At 41.8% G+C, this 24,172-nt stretch overlaps 1 protein-coding gene, 1 non-coding gene and 1 pseudogene across 2 annotated transcripts; 2 read left to right on the top strand and 1 right to left on the bottom strand.

Moving 5' to 3' along the window:
• Positions 1–6,795: 6,795 nt before the first annotated feature.
• Positions 6,796–7,869, top strand: LOC111956210 (uncharacterized). The gene is made up of 3 exons (XR_011474515.1): positions 6,796–6,878; positions 7,067–7,183; positions 7,441–7,869. It is a non-coding gene; the product is annotated as an uncharacterized protein (transcript).
• A 2,316-nt stretch (positions 7,870–10,185) lies between these two features.
• Positions 10,186–12,966, top strand: LOC111956094 (large ribosomal subunit protein P1). The gene is made up of 4 exons (XM_023976525.2): positions 10,186–10,398; positions 10,990–11,064; positions 11,305–11,410; positions 12,839–12,966. The coding sequence occupies exons 1-4, from the start codon at positions 10,327–10,329 to the stop codon at positions 12,919–12,921; spliced, it is 336 nt and encodes a 111-aa protein (XP_023832293.1). The 5' UTR covers positions 10,186–10,326; the 3' UTR covers positions 12,922–12,966.
• A 3,005-nt stretch (positions 12,967–15,971) lies between these two features.
• The window catches only part of LOC111955697 (focal adhesion kinase 1-like), a 143,949-nt pseudogene continuing 135,748 nt past the window's right edge, over positions 15,972–24,172 (bottom strand).

The raw sequence follows: 24,172 nt of genomic DNA, 5'->3' as shown, positions 1-24,172 counted from the left end.
TGAGCTCAGGTGCATCCTGTTTCCATTGATCATCCTTGAGCTGTTTCTACAACTTGATTGGAGTCCACCTGTGGTAAATTCAATTGATTTGACATGAYTTGGAAAGGCACACACCTGTCTATATAAGGTCCCAAAGTTGACAGTGCATGTCAAAGCAAAAACCAAGCCATGAGGTTGAAGAAATTGTCCATAGATCTCAGAGACAGAATTGTAGCAAAGCACAGCACAGCTCTGGGGAAGGGTACCAAAGCATTTCTGCAGCATTGAAGGTCCCCAAAAACACAGTGGCCTCCATCATTCTTGAATGGAAGAAGTTTGGAACCACCAACACTCTTCCTAGAGCTGGCCACCTGGTGAAACTGAGCAATCGGGGGGATAAGGGCCTTGGTCAGGGAGGTGACCAAGAACCCAATGGTAACTCTGACAGAGCTCTGGAGTTCTTCTGTGGAGATGGGAGAACCTTCCAGAAGGACAACCATCTTTGCTGCACTCCACCAATCAGGCCTTTATGGTAGAGTGGTCAGTCAGAAGCCACTCCTCAGTAAAAGGCACATAACAGCCCAATTGGAGTTCGCCAAAATGCACCTAWAGACTCTCAGACCATGAGAAACAAGATTATCTTGTCTGATGAAACCAAGATGAAACTCTTTGGCTTGAATGCCAAGCATAATTTCTGGAGGAAACCTGGCACCATCCCTACGGTGAAGCATGGTGGTGGCAGCATCATGCTGTGGAGATGTTTTTCAGTGGCAGGGACTGGGAGACTGGCTCGAGGGGAGGATGAACGGAGCAAAGTAGAAAGATCCTTGATGAAAACCTGCTCCAGAGTGCTCTGGACCTCTGACTGGGGTGAAGGTTCACCTTCCAACAGGACAATGACCCTAAGCACACAGCCAAGACAACACAGAAGTTGCTTCGGGACAAGTCTCTGAATGTCCTTGAGTGGCCCAGCCAGAGCCCGGAATTGAACCCGATCGAACATCTCTGGAGAGACCTGAAAATAGCTGTCCCCATTAAACCTGAAAGAGCTTGAGAGGATCTGCAGAGAAGAATGGGAGWAACTCCCTAAATACAGGTGTGCCATGCTTGTAGARTCATACCCAAGCGGTACCATACTGCAAGCGGTACCGGAGCGGACCGCCAAGTCTAGGTCCAAGAGGCTTCTAAACAGCTTCTACCCCCAAGCCGTAAGACTCCTGAACATCTAATCAAATGGCTACCCTGACTATTTCCATTGCCCCCCTCCTCTCTTTTACGCTGCTGCTACTCTCTGTTTATTATCTATGCATAGTCACTTTAATAACTCTACCTACATGTACTGTACATATTACCTCAATTACCTCGACTAACCGGTGCCCCCGCACATAGACTCTGTACCGGTACCCCTTGTATATAGCCTCGCTATTGTTCATTTTCTGCTGCTGTTATTTGTTACTTAAAAAAAAATAAAAAAAAAATCTTAACTGCATTGTTGGTTAAGGGCTTGTAAGTAAGCATTTCACTGTAAGGTCTACCTACACCTGTTGTATTCGGCGCATGTGACAAATACAATTTGATTTGATTTAACTCAAGGCTGTAATGATGATCCAAGCTTCTTTGAAAATATATATAAGAATTTATCAACTCTACAAGCAACGCTAGACTCTACTATTATGGTGGGAGATTTTAATACGGTTTTAAATACCTCTATGGACCGGAAAGGAAATCACACTACAAACTATCACCCTCAGGCATTTAAGGAAATCATGAATGTCATGGATATATTGGAATTAGTGGCTATATGGAGGCTTAAATACCCTGACCTAGTGAGATACGCATGGTGAAGGCTTAATCAAGCTAGTCGTCTTGATTACTTTCTTATGTCATTCTCTCTGTCACCAAAAGTTTAAAAAGTGTTAATAGGGGACAGAATGTGGTCGGGTCATCACATAATTGGTATATATATTACTCTTACAGAATGTCCACGTGGGTGAAGATATTGGAAATTTAATCACAGCCTACTAGATGATAAATTGTTTAGAACTAGGACAGAAGAATTTAAAACTGGCTTTTTCAGACATAACATAGGTACAGCAGATTCCCTTTATGGTATGTGACACTTTTAAATGTTCCTTTAGAGGCCATGCAATTCAGCACTCATCTATAAAACAAAAGCAATTTAGATCAAAAGTGTCCATATTGACAAAGGAAAATTAAGGACTAACAGTACAGTTAGATAGCAATAAAAACTTTACCATAGAGGCACAGAATAAGTTATAGGAAAAACAAAAAGAAATCGAGGAACTTATTCAAGAAAGATCCAGTGTAATATATTATAAAAATAAAGCGAACTGGATGGAATATGGGGAAAAATGCACCAAATTCACGCATGATTCACCGAATGATATTTTGAAAGAGGAAGTAAAGTACTTTAAGAATATGTTTTTGTTTCAGTCTCCTCCATSTCCACTAACCAAAGCTAATTGTATGGATTTTCTTCCTAATAATAATGTAAAATTAACATCTGTACAGAAAGACTCATGTGAAGGCCAAATTACAGAGGAGGAACTTCTTGATGCAATTAAAGCCTTTAAGGCTGGGAAAACGCCAGGCCTGGATGGCATACCAGTAGAAGTATACCAAACCTTTTTTGATATACTCAGAGGACCATTATTAGCATGTTTATCCACTCCCATATAAATGGTAGATTATCGGACAYGCAACAAGAAGGTCTGATATCATTATTACTGAAAAAGGATCCAAGTGGTATATATAAAGATCCAGTCCGTTAAAAAAAATTGGAGGCCTCTTACACTTCAGTGTTGTGATAGCTAAATGCTTGGCGCATAGAATTAAACAAGTATTGTCAGATATTATTCATCCTAATCAGACAGGTTTTTTACATGGACGATACATTGGAGATAATATAAGACAAGCACTGGAAACAATAGAATACTATGAAATATYGGGGACACCAGGCCTGGTTTTCATAGCTGATTTTGAAAAGGCTTTTGATAAAGTATGACTGGAGATTATATATAAATGCCTAGAATATTTYAATTTTGGGGAATCTCTTATAAAATGGGTTAAAGTTATGTATAGTAACCCTAGGTGTGAAATAGTAAATAATGGCTACATCTCAGAAAGTTTTAAAATATCTAGAGTAGAAAAACAAGGTTGTCCACTATCGGCATATCTATTTATTATTGCCATCGAAATGTTAGCTGTTAAAATTAGATCCAACGATAATATCAAGGGATTAGAAATCCGTGGCTTAAAAACTAAGGTGTCATTGTATGCTGATGATTCATGTTTTCTTTTAAAAACACAATTAGAATCCCTCCACGGCCTCATAGAGGATCTAAATACTTTTGCTATCCTCTCTGGATTAAAACCAAATTATGACTGATTTTTCTTTGTCATTATGGCAAAGTCATGAAAAATGTGACGAATTTAATAAACCACCTTTGGACTATGATAAAAAAGAATATGCCTCTGGGGTCAAAGTTAACCCAGTCAGTAGTATGAGGGTTACACAGAGTAGCTTAATTTAATATTATTACATCAGCAACAACAGTGTGAAGATTTAAATTGACTAGTGATGGGGATGGATATGGAAAATCTATATCGATATGTTACATTTTTTGATACGATGTGTATGTCTCAGTTTTTAAAATAACAGTTTCATAAATAACATTGCATCTGTGTAGCTTCTTTTCTGGTAGCTTCCAAAGCTCTGTGAAGTTCAGAGAACTACTTGTTGATTGCCCAGTGGGGTATGTGTGAATGCTCTGGGGCATAAACATACAGAACCAGTTTGAATACAATGAGGAGCCTATTAACTGTTAGCAGACAATTAAGTACGCTAAAGTAAGAGCCTATGAGAAAGTCTGTGAGAGCGTCATGTCATAGTCAGTGTTAGGGGAAGCTACTCTGAAAATATAGTTGACCTAACTACCAGTTACTTCATGCTGGAAGAAGTTAAGCTACACTAAAGCTAAGCTTAAAAATATATATATTTGGGGCCTCCCGGGTGTCGCAGTGGTCTAGAGCACTGCGTCGCAGTGGTCTAGAGCACTGCATCGCAGTGCTATGCTGCGCCACCAGAGTCTCTGGGTTCACGCCCAGGCTCTGTCGCAGCCGGCCGCGACCGGGAGGTCCGTGGGGCGACGCACAATTGGCTTAGCGTTGTCCGGGTTAGGGAGGGTTTGGCCGGTAGGGATATCCTTGTCTCATCGCGCTCCAGCGACTCCTGTGGCGTGCCGGGCGCAGTGCGCGCTAACCGAGGGGGGCGGGTGCACGGTGTTTCCTCCGACACATTGGTGCGGCTGGCTTCCGGGTTGGAGGCGCGCTGTGTTAAGAAGCAGTGCGGCTTGGTTGGGTTGTGCTTCGGAGGACGCATGACTTTCGACCTTCGTCTCTCCCGAGCCCGTACGGGAGTTGTAGCGATGAGACAAGATAGTAATTACTAGCGATTGGATACCACGAAAAATTGGGGTGAAAAGGGGATAAAATTTAAAAAAATAAAAATAAAAATATATATATATATTTGACTTAACTAAAGTTACTACATAACAAACTGATAAACTATCACATCTAAATCTGAAACATCATAGACTACAAATTGCAAGAACAGATCTCTCTGGAGTCCAGTGTAAATTAGGCAGCTCTGATAACGAAGATAAAGGAAATTCTTTCCTACTTCACACATATWAAATGCTATTTTTGCAACAACAACAAAAAGTTGTGTGTAGTTCCAGTAGTTAGCTACACCGCTACTGAAAACACTACCAAGATTTGAATTTAGTTCAACTACCACCAAGCTACAGAAAACTAGTATTACTGATGGATGCAGCATAGGTATATACAGTGGGGCAAAAAAGTATTTAGTCAGCCACCAATTGTGCAAGTTCTCCCACTTAAAAAGATGAGAGAGGCCTGTAACTTTCATCATAGGTACACTTCAACTATGACAGACAAAATGAGAAKWWWWWWWMTCCAGAAAATCACATTGTAGGATTTTTTATGAATTTCTTTGCAAATTATGGTGGAAAATAAGTATTTGGTCACCTACAAACAAGCAAGATTTCTGGCTCTCACAGACCTGTAACTTCTTCWTTAAGAGGCTCCTCTGTCAAAGTATTCTGGGGGTGATCTATTGTATCCCGTAAGTGAAAAGACTGTTAAAAAAAGTACGCCAAATTTCTCTACACCGATTACTGTTGAACTTTTCACCAAACATCTGTTAGAGTAAGTGGTTTATCCACTTGTAGGTGAATAGAGAGCTGTGTTGGATTAGGACTTGTCAGTTGATCACTGGCAGGACTGAGTTCTTACCATAAGCTTAGCTGGCCACAATGTGATTGAATGTGTATGTGATGACTTATGTCTCTGAACAACAGACATTTTCCATCATCACCTGGAAACTGTGTCTGCAGCATCAGTGGATAGAATTATGTGCATATGTGCAAAAGATCTTCAATGAGATTACAAATATAATCTAATAATATTACATGTTACATATGTTAATATGAATTGCAAAAATCGCTGAAGTTGGAGACTTTTATTTCCCTCACCAACTTTAAACATCAGCTATCTGAGCAGCTAACCGATCGCTGCAGCTGTACATAGTCCATCTGTAAATAGCCCACCCAATTTACCTACCTCATCCCCATACTGTTTTTATTTATTTACTTTTCTGCTCTTTTGCACACCAGTATCTCTACTTGCACATGTAGAGATACTGTGTTAATCTGCTAAATTGTAATTATTATGGCCTATTTATTGCCTACCTCCTCATGCCTTTTGCACACAATGTATATAGACTCTTTTTTCCCCCTACTGTGTTATTGACTTGTTTATTGTTTACTCCATGTGTAACTCTGTGTTGTTGTCTGTTCACACTGCTATGCTTTATCTTGGCCAGGTCGCAGTTGTAAATGAGAACTTGTTCTCAACTAGCCTACCTGGTTAAATAAAGGTGAAATAAAAATATTTTTAAAATAATATTGTATGTACAAATACCATTCTATAGGAATCAGTCCCTAATCACAGATCTGACATAAGTCATGACTCCTGGGTCMGGTTCTACCCGACATTACATCATATGATCTAAACAGACATCAATCACAGACAACACCCACACAAACCTAATGCACTCTAATGTATAGTCTTAATTAACATAACTAAAGCCCACAGCCACAAGAGAACACACCCCTACCTAATTACCAACCCCCCAAATCAGTCCCCCACAAACCAGATGTTTACAACCATGAGTGAAACCMCTTGGTWATCTCATTTGATGAGATATTTTGGTTATGTTCAGACTCRTAAAACACAAGGTGTGACATCCRGTTTGACTGAAGTCACTCTACATCCACTGATCTTTAGCCTGACACAGGAGGCTGGTCTCGTGGTAGTGGATAGAGTGGAATGGTATCCATGTGCCGTTTCATTCTCCTCGTTCCAGACAATAACATGTGGGCCGTTTCATTTCCTCGTTCCAGACAATACCATGTGCCGTTTCATTCTCCTCGTTCCAGACACATAACATGTGCCGTTTCATTCTCCTCGTTCCAGACAATAACATGTGCCGTTCTCCCCTCAGCAGCCTCCAATGTTTGAGTTTTTTTTTTTGGTAACTGTGGTATACACTAATTATAGGGAGTAAATGAAACAAGATATCACAAATCTTCCATGCTACACAATGGTTCTGAATATTGTTGTGGATTCTGCTTGGTAACMATCTGTAGACTTTCTCAAACACACCTGRCTATTTAAACCCCCAGCAGAGACCAGACAACTTTATTACAGCAACAGAAACTCGGCAGAACTCACATTATCAGTCATGAAGAMCATTCTTGTGTTACTAATGCCCATTTTGTTTGGGAACATGGCAGGTATGGATTTTGGAATGAATTATCTATCATCATGGTATATTACCTAAATCATGTGTATTGTGCGCGTGACTTTCACYGTAATCTAATWACTGGATTTCTGTGTAGTTCGAATTGTGTGTTCTGTCAATATCTAAAGAATTTCAGTGATGTTTTACACGTATACTGTATGTTTCATTATGATGTTTCAGTGGAGGCACTGCGGTGTTATGCCTGTGATGGCATAAACAACAATGCTCAGTGTAACCAGAACATAGAAAACTGCTTTCTCTCAAGTGACACCTGCATGACCGGCGTCGCCCAAATCTGTAAGAGCACAGATACTCTGTAAATGAATAGATACATTAATAAATCTCTTTGTAGGTAGGGTTTTGTGCAGGGGTACCAGTCACTTTGCCTATGTAGGTTAGTGAAAACTGAAATAAGTATCGTCAATAATTCTGTCATGTCAGTATATAAAATAAATTATACCTCACTGTTTCTCTTATCAGTTATAGACTCAATCAATYAATCTGCCAGCCCTTTAACCAGTTMATCTACTGTATCTTCCACTGTCTGTCACCAGTGGGGATCAAGTACATTTCTAAGACCTGCACCACCCGCTTGGCATGTACAACAGCACTCTCCACCAACCTAGGAATCATAGGGGCGATCCAGGTCAGCTGCTGTCAGACTGACCTCTGTAACAGCAACGGTTCATCAGTCTCTGGAATCAACTTCCTGTTGCTCAGCTTGYCTTTTCTCATATCTGGCCTGGTTCTGTCTCTGTGAAACTCTGTGAAGTTTTTGAAATGAATGAATGAACAACTGAAATCAATATGTGGGTTCATCTTTGCTGTTTTTTTGTTGTTGTTGTTGTTGCTCATCCTCAGGATCTATGTCGGGATAGGAAAGAAATAAAACTTTCTCCTATCTGTGCTGGTTCTGTGTCTCTGAATCAAGTTTTYGAAATTAATGAATATGAACAACTGAAATAAATATGAGTGTTAATCTCTGCTGGTGTTTTTATTTTTGTTTAACCTCTATGGCTGTCATTTTATATGCTGAARAAAGGCAGTAAGCCTAGTATCTTTGCCAAAAGGCAAGACTGAAATGTGTACAAATATGTTCTGGCATAAAAATAAGATGCAATAATTTCATCATAAAAACGCACCCTATCATTAGTTTGACATGTGTCTCCATCCACCAGTTTTTAAAGTAGTGATGATGATGGCCTTGTAACAAAGAACTGAAACACAAACACAGACGATGATATTGGAGTTTTACCCTGCCTGGTGTCGGTTGATGTCACATACCTGTGTATAGGATGGCAGGCAGACAACAGGACGTCCTTTTCACTGTAAGGGTTAAGGGCCCCATTCAATCAAACCTGCATTGCAGTATTTAGGCAGTGCTTGTTTTCCCATGCTCAGATTTACTCAAAGACTGGACTTGGGTACTGTATAAAAACCTACTACCAGGGCGACCCCCTACACAGGTTTATGTTCACTTTTCACAATTAGATGTGTGTTGGCACGGAATGAATATTGTAAATAAAGACACTGTGCAGGCCTAAACTTTGCTAGCAATGGTTGAGTTGGTTTTGCATGGCCCGGTGTCCTGGGTGAGTGGAGTTCGCTCATTTTAGAGCCTTCCAAAGGTCCTTAAGGGAAACATCCACCCACTTGGGGTACTTGGCCATGCAACTCAAATTCCACCAATGTCACAAAGCCACACCCACCCCACTTGCATTAGAAGTTCAGAGCGAGAAATCATATGCTATATATAAATAATTATCCTCAAATTGAAAAAAAATCATTCAATTAAGTAATTTAATTTCCATCATCCTAATCGAGGTGTAGATTACATCTCACATTCCAGTGTTCAAACACGTAAACAAGGTTGCATGGGATTTCTGTTAGGGTTCTATTCAATCCGCATCATGGAACTTCGGTTTTACAGCATTACTTAAATTTAAAGGCAATGGTCCCGCTTTAGCAGACACTGCATTCACAGTAAATGCTGCCTATGTCRGCTCAATCTGAAATCACCTTTACATTTCTATTGGGGAATCTGTAACCCTTCAGCTATAAAGACTGAATAGAGCCCATGTATAAAATGTGACTCCGTGCAGCCAATGGCAATGTCCGCTTTAGGTATAATGCCTGGAGCCGCTTGTGGACTGGACAACTTTACCGCAGTTCAACCTCTGACACAGCCAAAACAACCGCCATGGAGATGTCAGCTAAAGCAGATCTGATTGAATAGAGGCATTCGGTCACAAAACTGAATTATAAAGCTACAGAGTGTTATAGTTACAAATCGCAACGAGTAAATACAAAACATAATCGCTCCAGTGCTTGAAAATATGAGAAAAAGGCTATATTAGACCTGAATCACAAATACTTGTATCTCTGCTATTTTCTAGTTTATTGAACTCTTCTGAGACTGTTCTGAACCAGTTCTCATGTGGAATAACTTCCTGTTTTTTTTTATTTCACTGTTATTTTACCAGGTAAGTTGACTGAGAACACATTCTCATTTGCAGCAACGACCTGGGGAATAGTTACAGGGGAGAGGAGGGGGATGAATGAGCCAATTGTAAACTGGGGATTATTAGGTGACTGTGATGGTTGAGGGCCAGATTGGGAATTTAGCCAGGACACCGGGTTTAACACCCCTACTCTTACGATAAGTGCCATGGGATCTTTAATGACCTCAGAGAGTCAGGACACCCGTTTAACGTCCCATCCGAAAGACGGCACCCTACACAGAGCAGTGTCCCCAATCACTGCCCTGGGGCATTGGGATCTTTGTTTASACCAGAGGAAAGAGTGCCTCCTACTGGCCCTCCAACACCACTTCCAGCAGCACCTGGTCTCCCATCCAGGGACTGACCAGGCCCAACCCTGCTTAGCTTCAGAAGCAAGCCAGCAGTGGTATGCAGGGTGGTATGTTCTGAACCAGTTCTCATGTAGAATAACTTCCTGGTTGCTGAACCAGGACATTGTATTACATTTACATTCTAGTCCTTTAACAGTCGCTCTGGAGCTTCTAAAGTAAGAAAAAAGTAACACAATAAAATAACAATAATGAGGCTATATACARGTGAATGGGTTTGATCCTATGTGAATGGGTTTGATCCTATGTGAAGAATAAAACGAAGATTAATCTGTAGTTTAAATGTGGTTTAAAAAAAATTGCTTTGTGGTCTTATTTGTTAATTCTACAAGTCATCCAAATAAGTTTTAGTCGGTAGTCATTTGCATTGACTCCTCCCATAGAAGTGACGTTGATTAGTATATACACCCATGTCCCGCCCTTTCTCATTCTCTTTCCGCTAAAATCCAAGTTGGAAGTAAACGTGCCTAAGGTGCTTGGTTCTTCTCTTGAAGCTAAGGCCCAGAATCCGGCGACTAGCACCACTAAATTTAGGCATCCGACCCCAAAACTAAAGAACATACATAGAAAGATGGCATCTGTATCTGAGCTCGCTTGTATTTACTCTGCCCTCATCCTCCACGACGATGAAGTCACCGTCACAGTAAGTCCCGCTTAAAATGGTGCCTTGACCGGTCTCTTGTGTAGCTAACCAGCCTTACTTGGAACGCTGGTTCTTGTCTACTTCCGGGGTAGTGTGTAGCTGAGTCTGAATAAATATGAAGGGATTGTAGCAACGCCAACTATACTATCGCCTTAGCTGTCAATGTCACTAGCTAACTAACATGCTATCAGTTCACTAACGTTAGTTAACGCCACAGACATCATGTGTGTCTTCTAGTCTGTGTAGCCAGCAATGTGTTGCTGCTGTAAGCATCGCTACGATAGCCTGCAAGTTAACCCTGGCGCCCTTAGTCAGATCTATGAAAAATTGCTAGCCAAATGTRACCATTTGAAACATTYTTCCAATAACATTACCATGGCTAGCTAGCCTAGTAAACTGAGGCCGGTGAATGCGATCAAAGCAGCCAACAAGTTGGCTTACTCATACAGAGGGTTTCCCACCTTTTTTGGCATTGGCCAACTACTTACTAACCWGGTCCAAGGCTAACCAACAACAGCCAAATACTGTTAGTGGTTTTGTCTTCATGCATCTACAGTAGAGGTCTGTAATGTGTAATATAATCATTTGCAGGAGGACAAGTTGATGGCTCTCATCAAGGCTGCCAATGTGACTATTGAGCCTTTCTGGCCCAGTCTGTTCTCCAAGGTGAGTCAAGCCCGTTTCTCCATCACCCTACACACATGCAGGGGTTCATTGAGAAATATTCTGTGTAGCTTCTGACTTATTCCTTCATATCTATGGTGTAAAACCTTCCATCTCACTGTTTTGTGCGAACCTTGTTTAACGGTGACGGTACTTAGTTGCTCTCTGTAAACCATGATGTTATGACGTGGTAGTAATTCATGTGTAAAGGCGGCATCATGTCTGACCCGGTTTGTGTTACAGGCTCTGGCCAGCGTGGACATTGGCAGCCTGATCTGCAACGTGGGTGCCGGTGGTGGAGCCGCCCCTGCTGCTGCTGGGAGCGCCGCCCCTGCAGCAGACGCACCAGGTAACTAAAGGACACCAGTGTTTCACCCCCCTTTACCAGGGGCATGGGGCTACAGTCCTAGAGGGCCATTGTGTTTGTTCAGTGGGCCAGGGTTTCACCTGCAGGGCCACACTAACATGGTTTCCATGTGAGCCAGTGCTTACTACCGTCAGTGATTAAAAAAAAAAAAACTCTACATACTTTTACTTCTTGTAACACATACAACGAAGATTCAGACCTCTGTTTCAAACATCTCTGGTGCTAGGAAGCACCGGCTAGACTGGAGATGGTAGCAGGTAGATGGTAGCAGGTAGGGGTGTGTCGACATGGCCATACTCATTCGTAAATTGACAGTTGGACGTCAGATCAGATGATACTCGTGATCAGGATTTTTTTTTTTTTATATGCCTAAATAGATGTTGACTAAATACCTCACTGCAAAAAAACTGCAGATTATAAGCAGTGTGTGGAGGGTGTGTCTGTTCTCAACTTGCAGTGGGCATATACAATTGCTGTCATTCAGTTAGAATACGCATTAGCGTTTAGTCTTTTCCCTACCCTCGCCCCACTTGTTAGATATTATGCACATTGACAGCAAATGTCCTCGCCATGTGATTTATCATAGAAGACAGCAGCAATCTGAATGATCAGACCGAAAACATGCAAGAAAGTGTATGTGAAATGATCCGAGTCCGTGCAGCCCGCCCATCTCTTTACAGGCAGAAAAACTATCCAGTCTAGTTATTTAGACCACGCACATGACTGACTCAGACAGTATTAACTCACAGTACAGTATGGTTTAGAAACTGACTGACATGAGATGCTTTCTGGCACCCGAAAATAACTTAACGATCGCGGATAATAAAAAAAATGTTGCTCTGATCATAACCGTATCCAGAAAATTGCCCATATCTGTTACGATGCTAGTTTTGTCCGACTACTAGGCGTACCCCTAGTAGCATGGTTTCCACTGCCGCTCTGAATCAGGGCCAGGGTTGCATCATGTCAGTTTGTAAACAATACTGTACTGTCTTTGAGCTTCAAACTCAGTGTCTGGTGTTTATCCATAGCTCTTATTGAGCCAGTTTGTCACTAATGGATCAGTTTTCACCTAATTTATTGGCCTAATTGGTGCTTTTAAAAAGCAGAGACAAAAAGACTAGGTCAGAAAGTCGTAGCTCTAGAAAAGATGCCAGAACTTCCGGATAGGAATTCCGAGTTGGATGGCCRTTGAAACTGATTTCCCTCGGGTCAGAACTTGTTTTGAGATACCAGTTGTCTTGAACGCTCATAAGTCAGAGTTCCTGGTTTTGAACGCGTCAATGAATCAGACGTTTTGGTAAAAGTGTCTGTTTAGTCATTTGTGATTATTGTTCTAATTTGACAGCTGTAAGGATATTTATTTCACTATACATGTACTGATGCCCTACCTTTGTTTTCCTGTATTAGTCAAGGAGGAGAAGAAGGAGGAGAAAAAGGAAGAATCCGAGGAGGGTTCCGATGACGACATGGGCTTCGGTCTTTTCGACTAAACCAGTTTTTTGTAACTAATAAAATCAAAGAAACTGAAATGGCAACATGTGTGGTTTCATTTGAACACCTTTGGTACAAGTGCTATTTGAAATATATTATGGGATAAAGACATTAAATGTGATCACCTGTGAACAAAATATCTCCAATAGGTGGAATACTTTACCCTGAAGTAGATTATGAATATAGGATAGAGGTTTTTCTAATCAGTAATCCTGCTATTATGACATCCTATGTGTCATTGAAATTGGCCTTARCCTTTTTGTACGGTCTTGTCTTGATGGCAATGGTGAGATTTTGGATAGTCTCAATCATGTTACTAGGGCTATAAATACCGTAACACCTTTAAGAAAGTCAATCCGCATCACGGAAGTTCATCCTTACAGCATGATTGAAGTGTAAAGGAAATGCTTCCACTTTAATGGTGACTGCTGCATGTCGGCTCAATCTGAAATAACCTTTGAATAGAGCTCTAGAACCTGTGACCTGGTCCATACCCCAGTACCTAGTCCACTGCATCTATTATTTGCTCACATCTGTTCAATCAGTCCTTTTAGAATGCAGATGACAAATGATTTGGAGAACATGCCGCATTGGGATTCAAACTGGTGACCTTATTGCACAAAAAAAATGAATGGGTTTGGATTTCGAATCACCCGCTATCTCACAACAAACAATTCTGAAGACCAAGAACGACACATTKTATTAGTTTAAGGAACTACAGGTTATTCMTGAGAATAATTTATACCCACTTGTRGTTTGATGGAGATTGTACACATGATAGGGCAGTGGTTCCCAACTCCGGTATCCACAACAGCACACATTTCKGTTGAAACACCTGATTCAACTCTAGGGCTTGATGATTAGTTAAATAGAATCGGGTGTGCTTGTCCGGGGCCACAAAAAACACGTACTGTTGGGGGTACTGGAGGACCGGAGTTGGYAACCACTGTGATAGGGGAGAATAAAGTGGTCTATATATCAGGGGTGTCAAACTCATTCCATGGAGTGCAGAGTGTCTGTTTTTTTCCCCCTTTCAATAAGACCGAGACAACCAATTGTGGGGAGTTCTTTACTAATTTGTGATCTTAATTCATCAATGAAGTATACTGAACAAAAATATAGTGTTGGTTCCATGAGCTGAAGTAAAAGATCCCAGAAATTTGACATACGCTCAAAAAGCTTCTCTCAAATGTGAACAAATTTATTTACATACCTGTTAGTGAGCATTTATCCTGTGCCAAGATAATCCATCCACYTGACAGGTGGCATATCAAGAAGCTGATTAAAAAGCGAATGATCATTAAACAGGTAGAACTTGTTCTGAGGACAAAAGGCCACTCTAAAATGTGCAGTTTCATCACAACACAATGCCACAGATGTGTCAAGTTTTTAGGGAGTGTGCATTTGGCATGCTGACTGCAGGAATGTCCACCAGAGTTGTTGTTCATTAATTAATGTTCATTTCTTTACCATAAGCCTTTTTTAACTTCGTTTTAGAGAATTTGTCAGTACGTCTAACTGGCCTCACAAACTCAGACAAATGCTCACCTTCGATGGCCACTGGCACGTTGGAGAAGTGTGCTCTTCATGGATGAATCCTGGTTTCAACTGTACCGGGCAGATAGTGTGTATGGTGTTGTGTGGGCGAGCGAGCGGTTTGCTGATGTCAACATTGTGAACAGGTGGTGGTGGGGTTATGGTATGGGGCAGGCATAAGCTACGGACAACAAACACAATTGCATTTTATTGATGTCAATTTGAGATACAGTGACAAGATCGTGAGGCCCATTGTTGTGCCATTCATCCGCCGTCATCACCTCATGTTTCAGCATGATAATGCACTGCCCCATGTCACAAGGATCTGTACACAATTCCTGGAAGCTGAACATGTCCCAGTTCTTCCATGGCCTGCATACTCACCAGACATGTAACCCATTGAGCATGTTTGGTGTACGACAGCGCGTTCCAGTTCCCGCCAATATCCAGTAACTTCGCACAGCCATTGAAGAGGAATGCGACAACATTCCACAGGCCACAATCAACAGCCTGATCAACTCTATGTGAAGGAGACGTGTCACGCTGCAAGAGACAAATAGTGGTCACACCAGATACTGACTGATTTTCTGATTCATGCCCCTCTTTTTTTTCCTCTTTGACCAACAGATGCATATCTTTATTCCCAGTCATGAAATCCATAGATTAGGACCTAATGAATGTATTTAAATTGACTCATTCAAATCTTTGAAATTGTTGCATGTTGCGTTTATATTCTTGTTCAGTGTACAAGGGAGGAGGGAAAACCTGCAGATCCYCAGCCCTCCGTGGAATGAGTTTGACACGTGGTCTAAAGCAGGGTTTTCCCAAACTTGGTCCTGGGGCACCCACTGAGTGCACTTTTAGATTTGTCCTCTAGAACTACACCGCTGATTAAAATAACCAACTCATCATCAAGCTTTGAATCAGCGGTGTAGTTATAGGGCAAAAACCCCAAATGGTCAACCAGGTGGGTCGCCAGGACCGAGTTATGAAACCCTGGGCTCTTTAGGAAGGGCAGAATCTGYGTAAACCATGGTCATATTCATTTGGCACCAAACAAGAAAATGTACTGGAACATGGAGGGACTACCTGAAGTTCTCCATTAAGAGATGCTTGTTTTTGTTTTCCGTTGCAAAATGTTTTGTTGCGGTGTGCACTAATGAATATGAACAACCCAAGAAATAGGGATCAAATCAAAAGAAGGTTTGTGTGACACCAGACTTGGTTTAAATATACAAAAAAACTTTCAGTGATAAGAAAACGACTAGCAATGGGACAGGGGTTTTAACTGCCAAACTATGAGAGGATTCAAACACATGATAGTTCATCTCCACTGTGGAACTTAAATGCGCTGGAAGCTTACAATGAGGAAAATAAGCCTCTCATAACATTTAAATCCCAGAGATGCTGAATGCTTAAATATATCTATATATAACATAACCCTTTGTATATTCATTATTAGTTAACTTAAAAAGTGGCATGTGACATTTGTGTTTAATAAAAAGAAATATCATTCATTTTGTGATATTTTATTATTCACTGTATTATTCACTGTGTCGAGAGGTGCCCGAGTCCGTGTGTCAGAGAATGGCCAAAAAATACAAATGATGAGCGTCCAAAACAGTCATAATATGCTTTGATTCTTTAGCACACCWTAGATAATAGTGTTTAACACAGACATCCCAACCACTGAGATCTCTCAGAAATAAAATGTTAATCAAATATAGCTTGTAGTTCTTCAATGGTTCAAATCTTCCAGTTGGAATTGTTTTCTATTTCCAGATCAGATCTGTGATTATTATCAGCCACCTGGAAGAAGAGGACGTCTGATGATGTGAGCTGAAATTAATCTCTGGTAAAAAAAAACACTGAAATTAATCTCTAGATAAAAATGCTTTTAAAAACAATCAGCACAACCGAGACGCAGACACATCAAATAAAACAGAAGAGATTGTATGTAACTGATCTTCAAACATTCTGGAGAGCAGCGACAGACAGAACAGAAGCCTATAAAACAGTTTTCAGGAAGGGGGTGGAAGGGTACGATTGAGTCGAGTGACCAGTTCTGTCTCTATCCTGTAGTATCAGGAGCTCTGACCGAAGTGCGAGCTGAGCAGTCTTGACTTGTGACTTATTGTGCGGTCTATGATTGCTATGGGAGCTGAAACCAACCAGCCCCATTTCCACAGCACCAGACCCCCTTCCCTCTTATATCCCTCTCCCTCCCCTCAGAGGTCTTCCATGCCCAAGGAGCTAGGAGTCGGAGGGGGCTAGTGTGACCCCCGGGACTGGGCGTGGATCATCTTGAGCCGGGCCTGGTCGATGACGTCCAGCAGGTTCTTGGCGTCTACGGCCAGGGCGTGKGCCGCCGTCAGCATCTGTTTCTTGTAGTCCTGCTGCAAGCTGGTGAGGACGTACTGCTGGGCCAGCTTCATCTTGTTAATCAGCTCGGCCAGGTCAGAGTTCAACAGCTTCTGGGCCATCTCAATCTGCAGAGGAAGACAGTCAGAACACATAAGAAAAATAAGCCGGTTAGTTTGTTGTCAGACACAATAGGACAACAGTCAGAGTATCAACAGAGTCAGAAGCAATATGTTGACTTGTAATGAAGAGTTATTTCTCACCTCTCTGTGTGTGCTTGCTGGTAACACTGGTATGGTCTCGTCCACTGTGGCCAATAGGGTTCTCAACGCTAGTCCCACCTCCTGTAAAAAATAACCAGTATATCACTGTAATAGAAGAACAAAGCTAGAACGGCTTACAAACCAGTATCACTCAACAATAATATCCTCTTGATCAGCATATAATGATGATGATGATTCAACAACAAATGTTTTCTTTTATCGCCATTGATTGAAGCTAGCCTTACCTTGACCATTGGGACGTACTCCTCTGGAGGGGCTGGCTGGATCTTACTGGACATCTCTATAACAGCCTTGACCAGCCCCGTCACGTTCTCATACACCTTGTCGTTGGAGCGGTCCAAGTTGGCCGTGGGGGGAGGGCTGATCTCCTGAGGCTGGATCTACACACCACAGAGATGGGGGTGAGTTGGTTCACATACAGCATACTGAGGGAAGTGAATCTATCTACCTAGAAATCATGTTAGTTATTATATTTCTACAGTGAATCTATTATGATGAAATGTGTGATTGTAAATTTCTATTTCCAACGGGGCTATACATTTGGGTGAGTTTTTTTTCTCTCGCCTGAGTAGCCTCGTTTCCCTACCAAAAATAAAATCTGTGAAATAACAATGTCAAATACAGGTAGCCTAGTCAAATAATTAACATCCAATCACATTAACCGTTACTCTCGTGGAAATTCCACTAACGGTCCGTATGTAGCCAAACGTAGCTGCTGCTCATTCCCTTTGCTCTAAAATATAAATGATGATAAATGGTTAAAAAAGTACGGCCCACGTCCATAGAGACACATACCAGCTCTACTGGTAGTACTGCTACTACCAGCAGTACTACACCTGCACCTGTTGAAGACACAAGTTGTTCTGCTTCCACAAGCACATCCAATGCTAGCATCAGTAATTCTACATTTGTTGCTAGCCCAGGTAGCATGGACACTGACAGTTGTGAATCTGATGCAGCCGAAGAGCTACTGCCCCCTTACCCAGGAAAGCACCGGACAACAGACAAGGACGTTGGACCATCGAAGAGGCGCAAATATGATGAGCATTACATTGATTTGGGGTTCACTTATATTGGGAGTAGTTCCTTTCCTCAGCCACAGTGTATTATATGTGCAAAAATACTATCTCACAACCTGATGAAAGCTTCACTCTTGCGCAGACATTTAGAAACAAAACATTCCAATTTGAAAAATAAGCCACAGGAGTTTTTTGAGTGAGAATTAAGACGACTTTCGAGTAGTAAGACATGTATAAAAGCAACAGATACCATTAATAAGAAGGGGCTAGAAGCGTCTTATACGGTGAGCTACCGAGTGGCTAGGATAGGCAAACCCCTTACTATTGTGGAGGACTTAATTCTTCCGGAATGTTGGGGGAAAAGGCCAAAAACACTATACAGACAATGTCTTCATCAAACACTGTTTCGTGACGCATCAGTGACATGGCAGGAGATGTTTTGAAACAATTACTGCTTCGCATAAAAGCCAGTGAATTCTATGCGTTACAGCTGGATGAATCAACAGACGTGGCGGGCCTGGCACAGCTCCTGGTATTTGTCCGTTACGTTTATGGGGGGTCAATTAAGGAAGACATCCTCTTCTGCAAACCATTGGAAACCAGGACAACATGAGAGGATATTTTTAAAGTACTGGACAGCTTTGTGACATCAAATGGACTTTGGTGGTCAAGATGTTTTGGTATCTGTACTGACGGCGCAAAAGCCATGACAGGGAGACATAGTGGAGTGGTAATGGGTGTGCAAGCAGTTGCTCCCGACACCACTTGGGTACACTGCAGCATCCACCGAGAGGCTCTTGCTGCCAAGGGAATGCCTGACAGCTTGAAATAATGGTTAAATGGTTAAATGTGTTATAGCAAGGCCCCTGAACTCTCATGTATTTTCTACACTATGCAATGATATGGGCAGCGACCATGTAACGCTTTTACAACATACAGAAGTTGGTTATCAAGGGGCAAAGTACTGACATGTTTTTTTTWTTTTWATTGAGAGACGAGCTTGCAGTTTTCTTTACTGACCATAATTTTCACTTGTCTGACCACTTGCATGATGACGAGTTTCTCACACGACTGGCCTATCTGGGTGATGTTTTTTCTCACCTGAATGATCTGAATCTAGGATTATACAGGCACTCTCCGCAACTATATTCAATGTGCGGGACAAAATTGAGGCTATGATTAAGAAATTGGAGCTCTTCTCTGTCTGCATTAACAAGGACAACACACAGGTCTTTCCATCATTGTATGATTTTTTGTGTGGAAATGAACTCAAGCTTACGGACAATGTCAAATGTGGTATAGCGAAGCACCTGAGTGAGTTGGGTGCCCAATTACGCAGGTACTTCCCCGAAACGGATGACACAAACAACTGGATTTGTTATCCCTTTCATGCCCTGCCTCCAGTCCACTTAGCGATATCTGAACAAGAGAGCCTCATCGAAATTGCAACAAGCGGTTCTGTGAAAATTGAATTTAATCAGAAGCCACTGCCAGATTTCTGGATTGGGCTGCGCTCAGAGTATCCTGCCTTGGCAAATCCCGCTATTAAGACACTGATGCCCTTTGCATCCACGTACCTATGTGAGAGTGGATTCTCGGGCTTCACTAGCATGAAAACTAAATACAGGCACAGACTGTGTGTGGACAATTATTTAAGACTGAGACTCTCTCCAATACAACCCAACATTGCAGAGTTATGTGCATCCTTTCAAGCACACCCTTCTCATTAACCTGTGGTGAGTTATTCACCATCTTCGATGAACAAATAAGGTTTTATATGTAAAATGGTTAAATAAAGAGCAAAATTATTGATTATTATGATATTATTATTTGTGCCCTGGTCCTATAAGAGCTCTTTGTCACTTCCCACAAGCCGGGTTGTGACAAAAACTCACACTCATTCTTATGTTTAATAAATGTATCGTATGGTGTGTATGTGGGCAGGCTTACAATAGATGGCAAAAAACAACATTTGAGAGTGCGCTGACCCTGGTGCTAGAGGGGGTACGCAGCTGACCCTGGTGCTAGAGGGGGTACACAGCTGGAGGTTGAATGTTTGAAGGCGTATGTGACTATAAAAAGTTTGGGAACCACTGGTCTAGAGAAAAGAATCCAGGTGATTTTATGTGACTTGATTTTTGATGACTACACAACCAGAACTGTCCCAGCTTCCCTTCCAGCTGTCCTCTTCACTGGGACCACTAGGTGGTATCGAGCTAAAAGGGATTTCTTTCTGTAACCACTTGAAGACAGTTCATTTATAGATTCATCATGTGGCTACAGAAAGAACATTAGATGACAGTATTCGCCAGAATTACTGTAGCTCGAGTCACAAGTCATGTAGAGCATACAATCTCTGAACATGGTTGTGAACGACGTGTGATGAATTGGACCCCCAATACACCGAAACAAACATGTAGACAAACATACACTCTCACACCACGGTCCAAACAGGAGGCAGAACCCAGTGGTGAGTCAGATTGTACATGATATACTATAATCTACTAGACCACAGTTAGTGATGGTAACTATGACAACACAACCCTACATACATCATGCCATACCACAGGGAAGAGAGTCATCAATGAAGGCCCACATTTATCTGTTATTACTCCCACGAATTGATTATACATCGTTACTATGACTGCCAAAATAACCATTACAGTCATTACTGAAATGACTGCCACTGAATACTAGAATGCTTTGGTTATGGCTTTCTTGCCAAGCTTCCATGGTTGTAGAACATACGCCTCGATGAAGTGGCCTCATCCGGAGTATTTTTTYATTTAACCKTTATTTAACTAGGCAAGTTAGKTCAAAACAAATTCTTATTTACAATGAYGGCCWACCCYGGCCAAACCCTCCCCTGACCCGGATGACGAATTGTGCGCCGCCCTATGGGACTCCCGATCACGGCCAGTTGTGATACAGTTCGGGATCGAACCAGGGTCTGTAGTGATGCCTCAAGCACTAGGATGCAGTGCCTTAGGCCGCTGCGCCACTCGGGAGTAGTCGCATCCAGACACTGATCTATTGTATGTTCTAATGGTTACAGTTAGGATTCAGGCAGAGGAAACTGATCTTAGATCTGTGCCTAAGGGCCAATGCCACTATTCACTGGGCTAAGAAGGTTTGATGGTTTGATGACTCTCCCTGTACAGTGGTAGAGAACGTTTTATTAGAGCGMTCCCCAGTGGTCAGACAGTGACTGACACAAACACAAGACGTCTTACCCTCTAGGGCTAAAGGGCCACAACAGCAGGGTGAGGCACAGAGGCAAAACAAGGGAGTGCGATCGGGAGGGAGGGAGAGGGGGATGCAGGAGAAACAGAACAGAAGAGGGAGAAAGGATTAATACTGTAGAACCAAATACAAAAGACAACATACAATGCATCAATACAATACAAGCAGACAGAAGACAACATGCAATGCATCAACAACAAATACAAGCAGACAGAAGACAAACATGCAATGCATCACAACACAATACAAGCAGACAGAAGACAACATGCAATGCATCAACACATACAAGCAGACAGAAGACAACATACAATGCATCAATACAATACAAGCAGACAGAAGAAACAATGCAATGCATCCAACACAATACAAGCAGACAGAAGACAAATGCAATGCATCAATATAATACAAGCAGACAGAAGACAACATGCAATGCATCAATAATACAAGCAGACCAGAAGACAACATGCAATGCATCAACACAATACAAGCAGACAGGGCACAGCGTTTTAAAACACTGCAACAATACTGCCCTACCAAGCAAAAAGGCAGTAACTGCTCATAGAGTGGAACTGAGAAAAATGGCTTTTATTTACCTTGGTTTCACAATAACTTTATGCAGTTAACTACTAACATGACCCCCATTTTCTCCAGAACACAATAGAGGCAGGATACTTGTACACATGATTAAGCATGTATTTAATGAAGCAAACATGACATTAACTCATTTTCGACCAAATGAACAGTTACTGCCTTTTTGCTTGGTAGGGCAAAATAGTACCTCCCTGTTTCACTCCGTTTTGAGCCAGAAAGAGAAAGATCTGAGTACTAACTGGATGTTGAACTGACAGGAGGATCTAAAGGCCTGCACTATCGTATCTGGAGGTATTGTATGGTAATGTATGGTATTCTATTGTATCTGGAGGTATTGTATGGTATTGTATTCTATTGTATTTGGAGGCAATGTATGGTATTCTATTGTATTTTGAGGTATTGTATGGTAATGTATGCTATTGTAATGTATGGTATGTATTCTATTGTATTTGGAGGTAATGTATGCTCATGTATAGTATTCTATTGTATTTGGAGGTATTCTATGGTATTCTATTGTATTTGGAGGTATTGTATGGTAATGTATGGTTTTCTATTGCATGTTATTGTATTGTTCATAATGTTAGCTTTCACTGGAGGAAGTGAGAAATTAGTCTAAAACCATTGGAACATGTCTTTAACTGTTGAGATCAAAGGAAGGTGAGAAGGGAGCTTTGGACTGGTCTTGGCTGGGTTCTATCTTGTTAGGAACCACTACTTTCCTTGGGCACTTCTATCCTCCACTGTATTAAAAGCCTTAGAGTTTTAACAGGGTTTTATTTTCAGAGCTAGAAGAAGAGAGGCCTCTCTAAGGGTCTCCCTTCAAACTGCCTGCCTGGAAAGTTCCAAGAAAAAACACACTCTTCGAAAACAGTCTTCATTTCACTGGCTCCTTTCTAAATGGACAGTTGTTGGCGTTGCATAACTAGGGCCCAGAATAAAGCCCAGAAAGTGTGGTTTTCCCTGCGGCTTTTTCTGGGCCGGCTTGTCGGCATCTGTATGGAGCCTGTGTAGGGGTGGATGGTGGGTTGACCCTGGCTGTGTAGGGGTGGACGGTGGGGTCAGGGTGGGATGACTCTGGCTGTGTAGGGGTGGACGGTGGAATCAGGGTGGGGTCAGGGTGGGATGACCCCGGCTTAGTAGGGGTGGATGGTGGAGTCAGGGTGGATGGTGGGTTCAGGGTGGATGGTGGGTTCAGGGTGGATGGTGGAGTCAGGGTGGATAGTGGGGTCAGGGTGTATGGTGGGTTCAGGGTGGATGGTGGGGTCAGAGTGGATAGTGGGTTCAGGGTGTATGGTGGGTTCAGGGTGGATGGTGGGGTCAGTGTGGGATGATTTCCATCTAGTCCCCAACCCCCCCTGTCCTCCCTGCAGCCAAACAACTGCTTTTCCCAGGGAGGAAGTGGAGCGTATCCAATAGCTTTCATTTATTACTTTAGTTCCACATGAGCTGAGAATGATGGAAGCTGTTTTTTTTCCGACAGTCATTGTAGATTCTATATTTCTATGGACAAGCATGAKGCCTGGTATTTACTGTACGTCTACATCATTGTGTTCTAAATGCAGACACCTACTCATTCAAGGGTTTTTCTTATTTCTTTTTTTACTATTTTCTACATTGTAGAATAATAGTGAAGACATCTATGAAAAAACTATGAAATAACACATATGGAATCATGTAGTAACCAAAAAAAGTGTTAAACAAATCAAAATATATTTTATATTTGAGATTCTTCAAATTAGCCAACCTTTGCCTTGACAGCTTTGCACACTCTTGGCATTCTCTCCACCAGCTTCATGAGGTAGTCACCTGGAATGCATTTCAATTAACAGGTGTGCCTTTTTTAAAGTTAGTTTGTGGAATTTCTTTCCTTCTTAATGCGTTTGAGCCAATCAGTTGTGTTGTGACAAGGTAGGGGGGTATACAGAAGATAGCCCTATTTGGTAAAAAGACMAAGTCCATATTATGTCAAGAACAGCTCAAATAAGCAAAGAAAAACGACAGTCCATCATTACTTTAAGACATGAAGGTCAGTCAATCCGTAAAATTTCAAGACATTTCAACACTTCTGCAAGTGCAGTCGCAAAAAACCATCAAGCGCTATGATGAAACTGGCTCTCATGAGGACCACCACAGGAAAGGAAGAGGATAAGTTCATTAGTTACCAGCCTCAGAAATTTGAAACCCAAATAAAATGCTTCTCAGAGTTCAAGTAACAG

Source organism: Salvelinus sp. IW2-2015, linkage group LG31, assembly GCF_002910315.2.
Source record: "Salvelinus sp. IW2-2015 linkage group LG31, ASM291031v2, whole genome shotgun sequence".
Classification (NCBI taxonomy): domain Eukaryota; kingdom Metazoa; phylum Chordata; class Actinopteri; order Salmoniformes; family Salmonidae; genus Salvelinus; species Salvelinus sp. IW2-2015.
This window is presented reverse-complemented; position numbering and strand designations above follow the sequence as displayed.

What these genes read in the sequence shown, in the direction of transcription:
- LOC111956094 (XM_023976525.2), top strand. Translation starts at nt 10,327, where the DNA reads ATGGCATCTGTATCTGAGCTCGCTTGTATTTACTCTGCCCTCATCCTC. An exon ending in ACGATGAAGTCACCGTCACA is followed by an intron (nt 10,399 to 10,989) that starts GTAAGTCCCGCT and finishes AATCATTTGCAG; the next exon opens with GAGGACAAGTTGATGGCTCT. An exon ending in GGCCCAGTCTGTTCTCCAAG is followed by an intron (nt 11,065 to 11,304) that starts GTGAGTCAAGCC and finishes TTTGTGTTACAG; the next exon opens with GCTCTGGCCAGCGTGGACAT.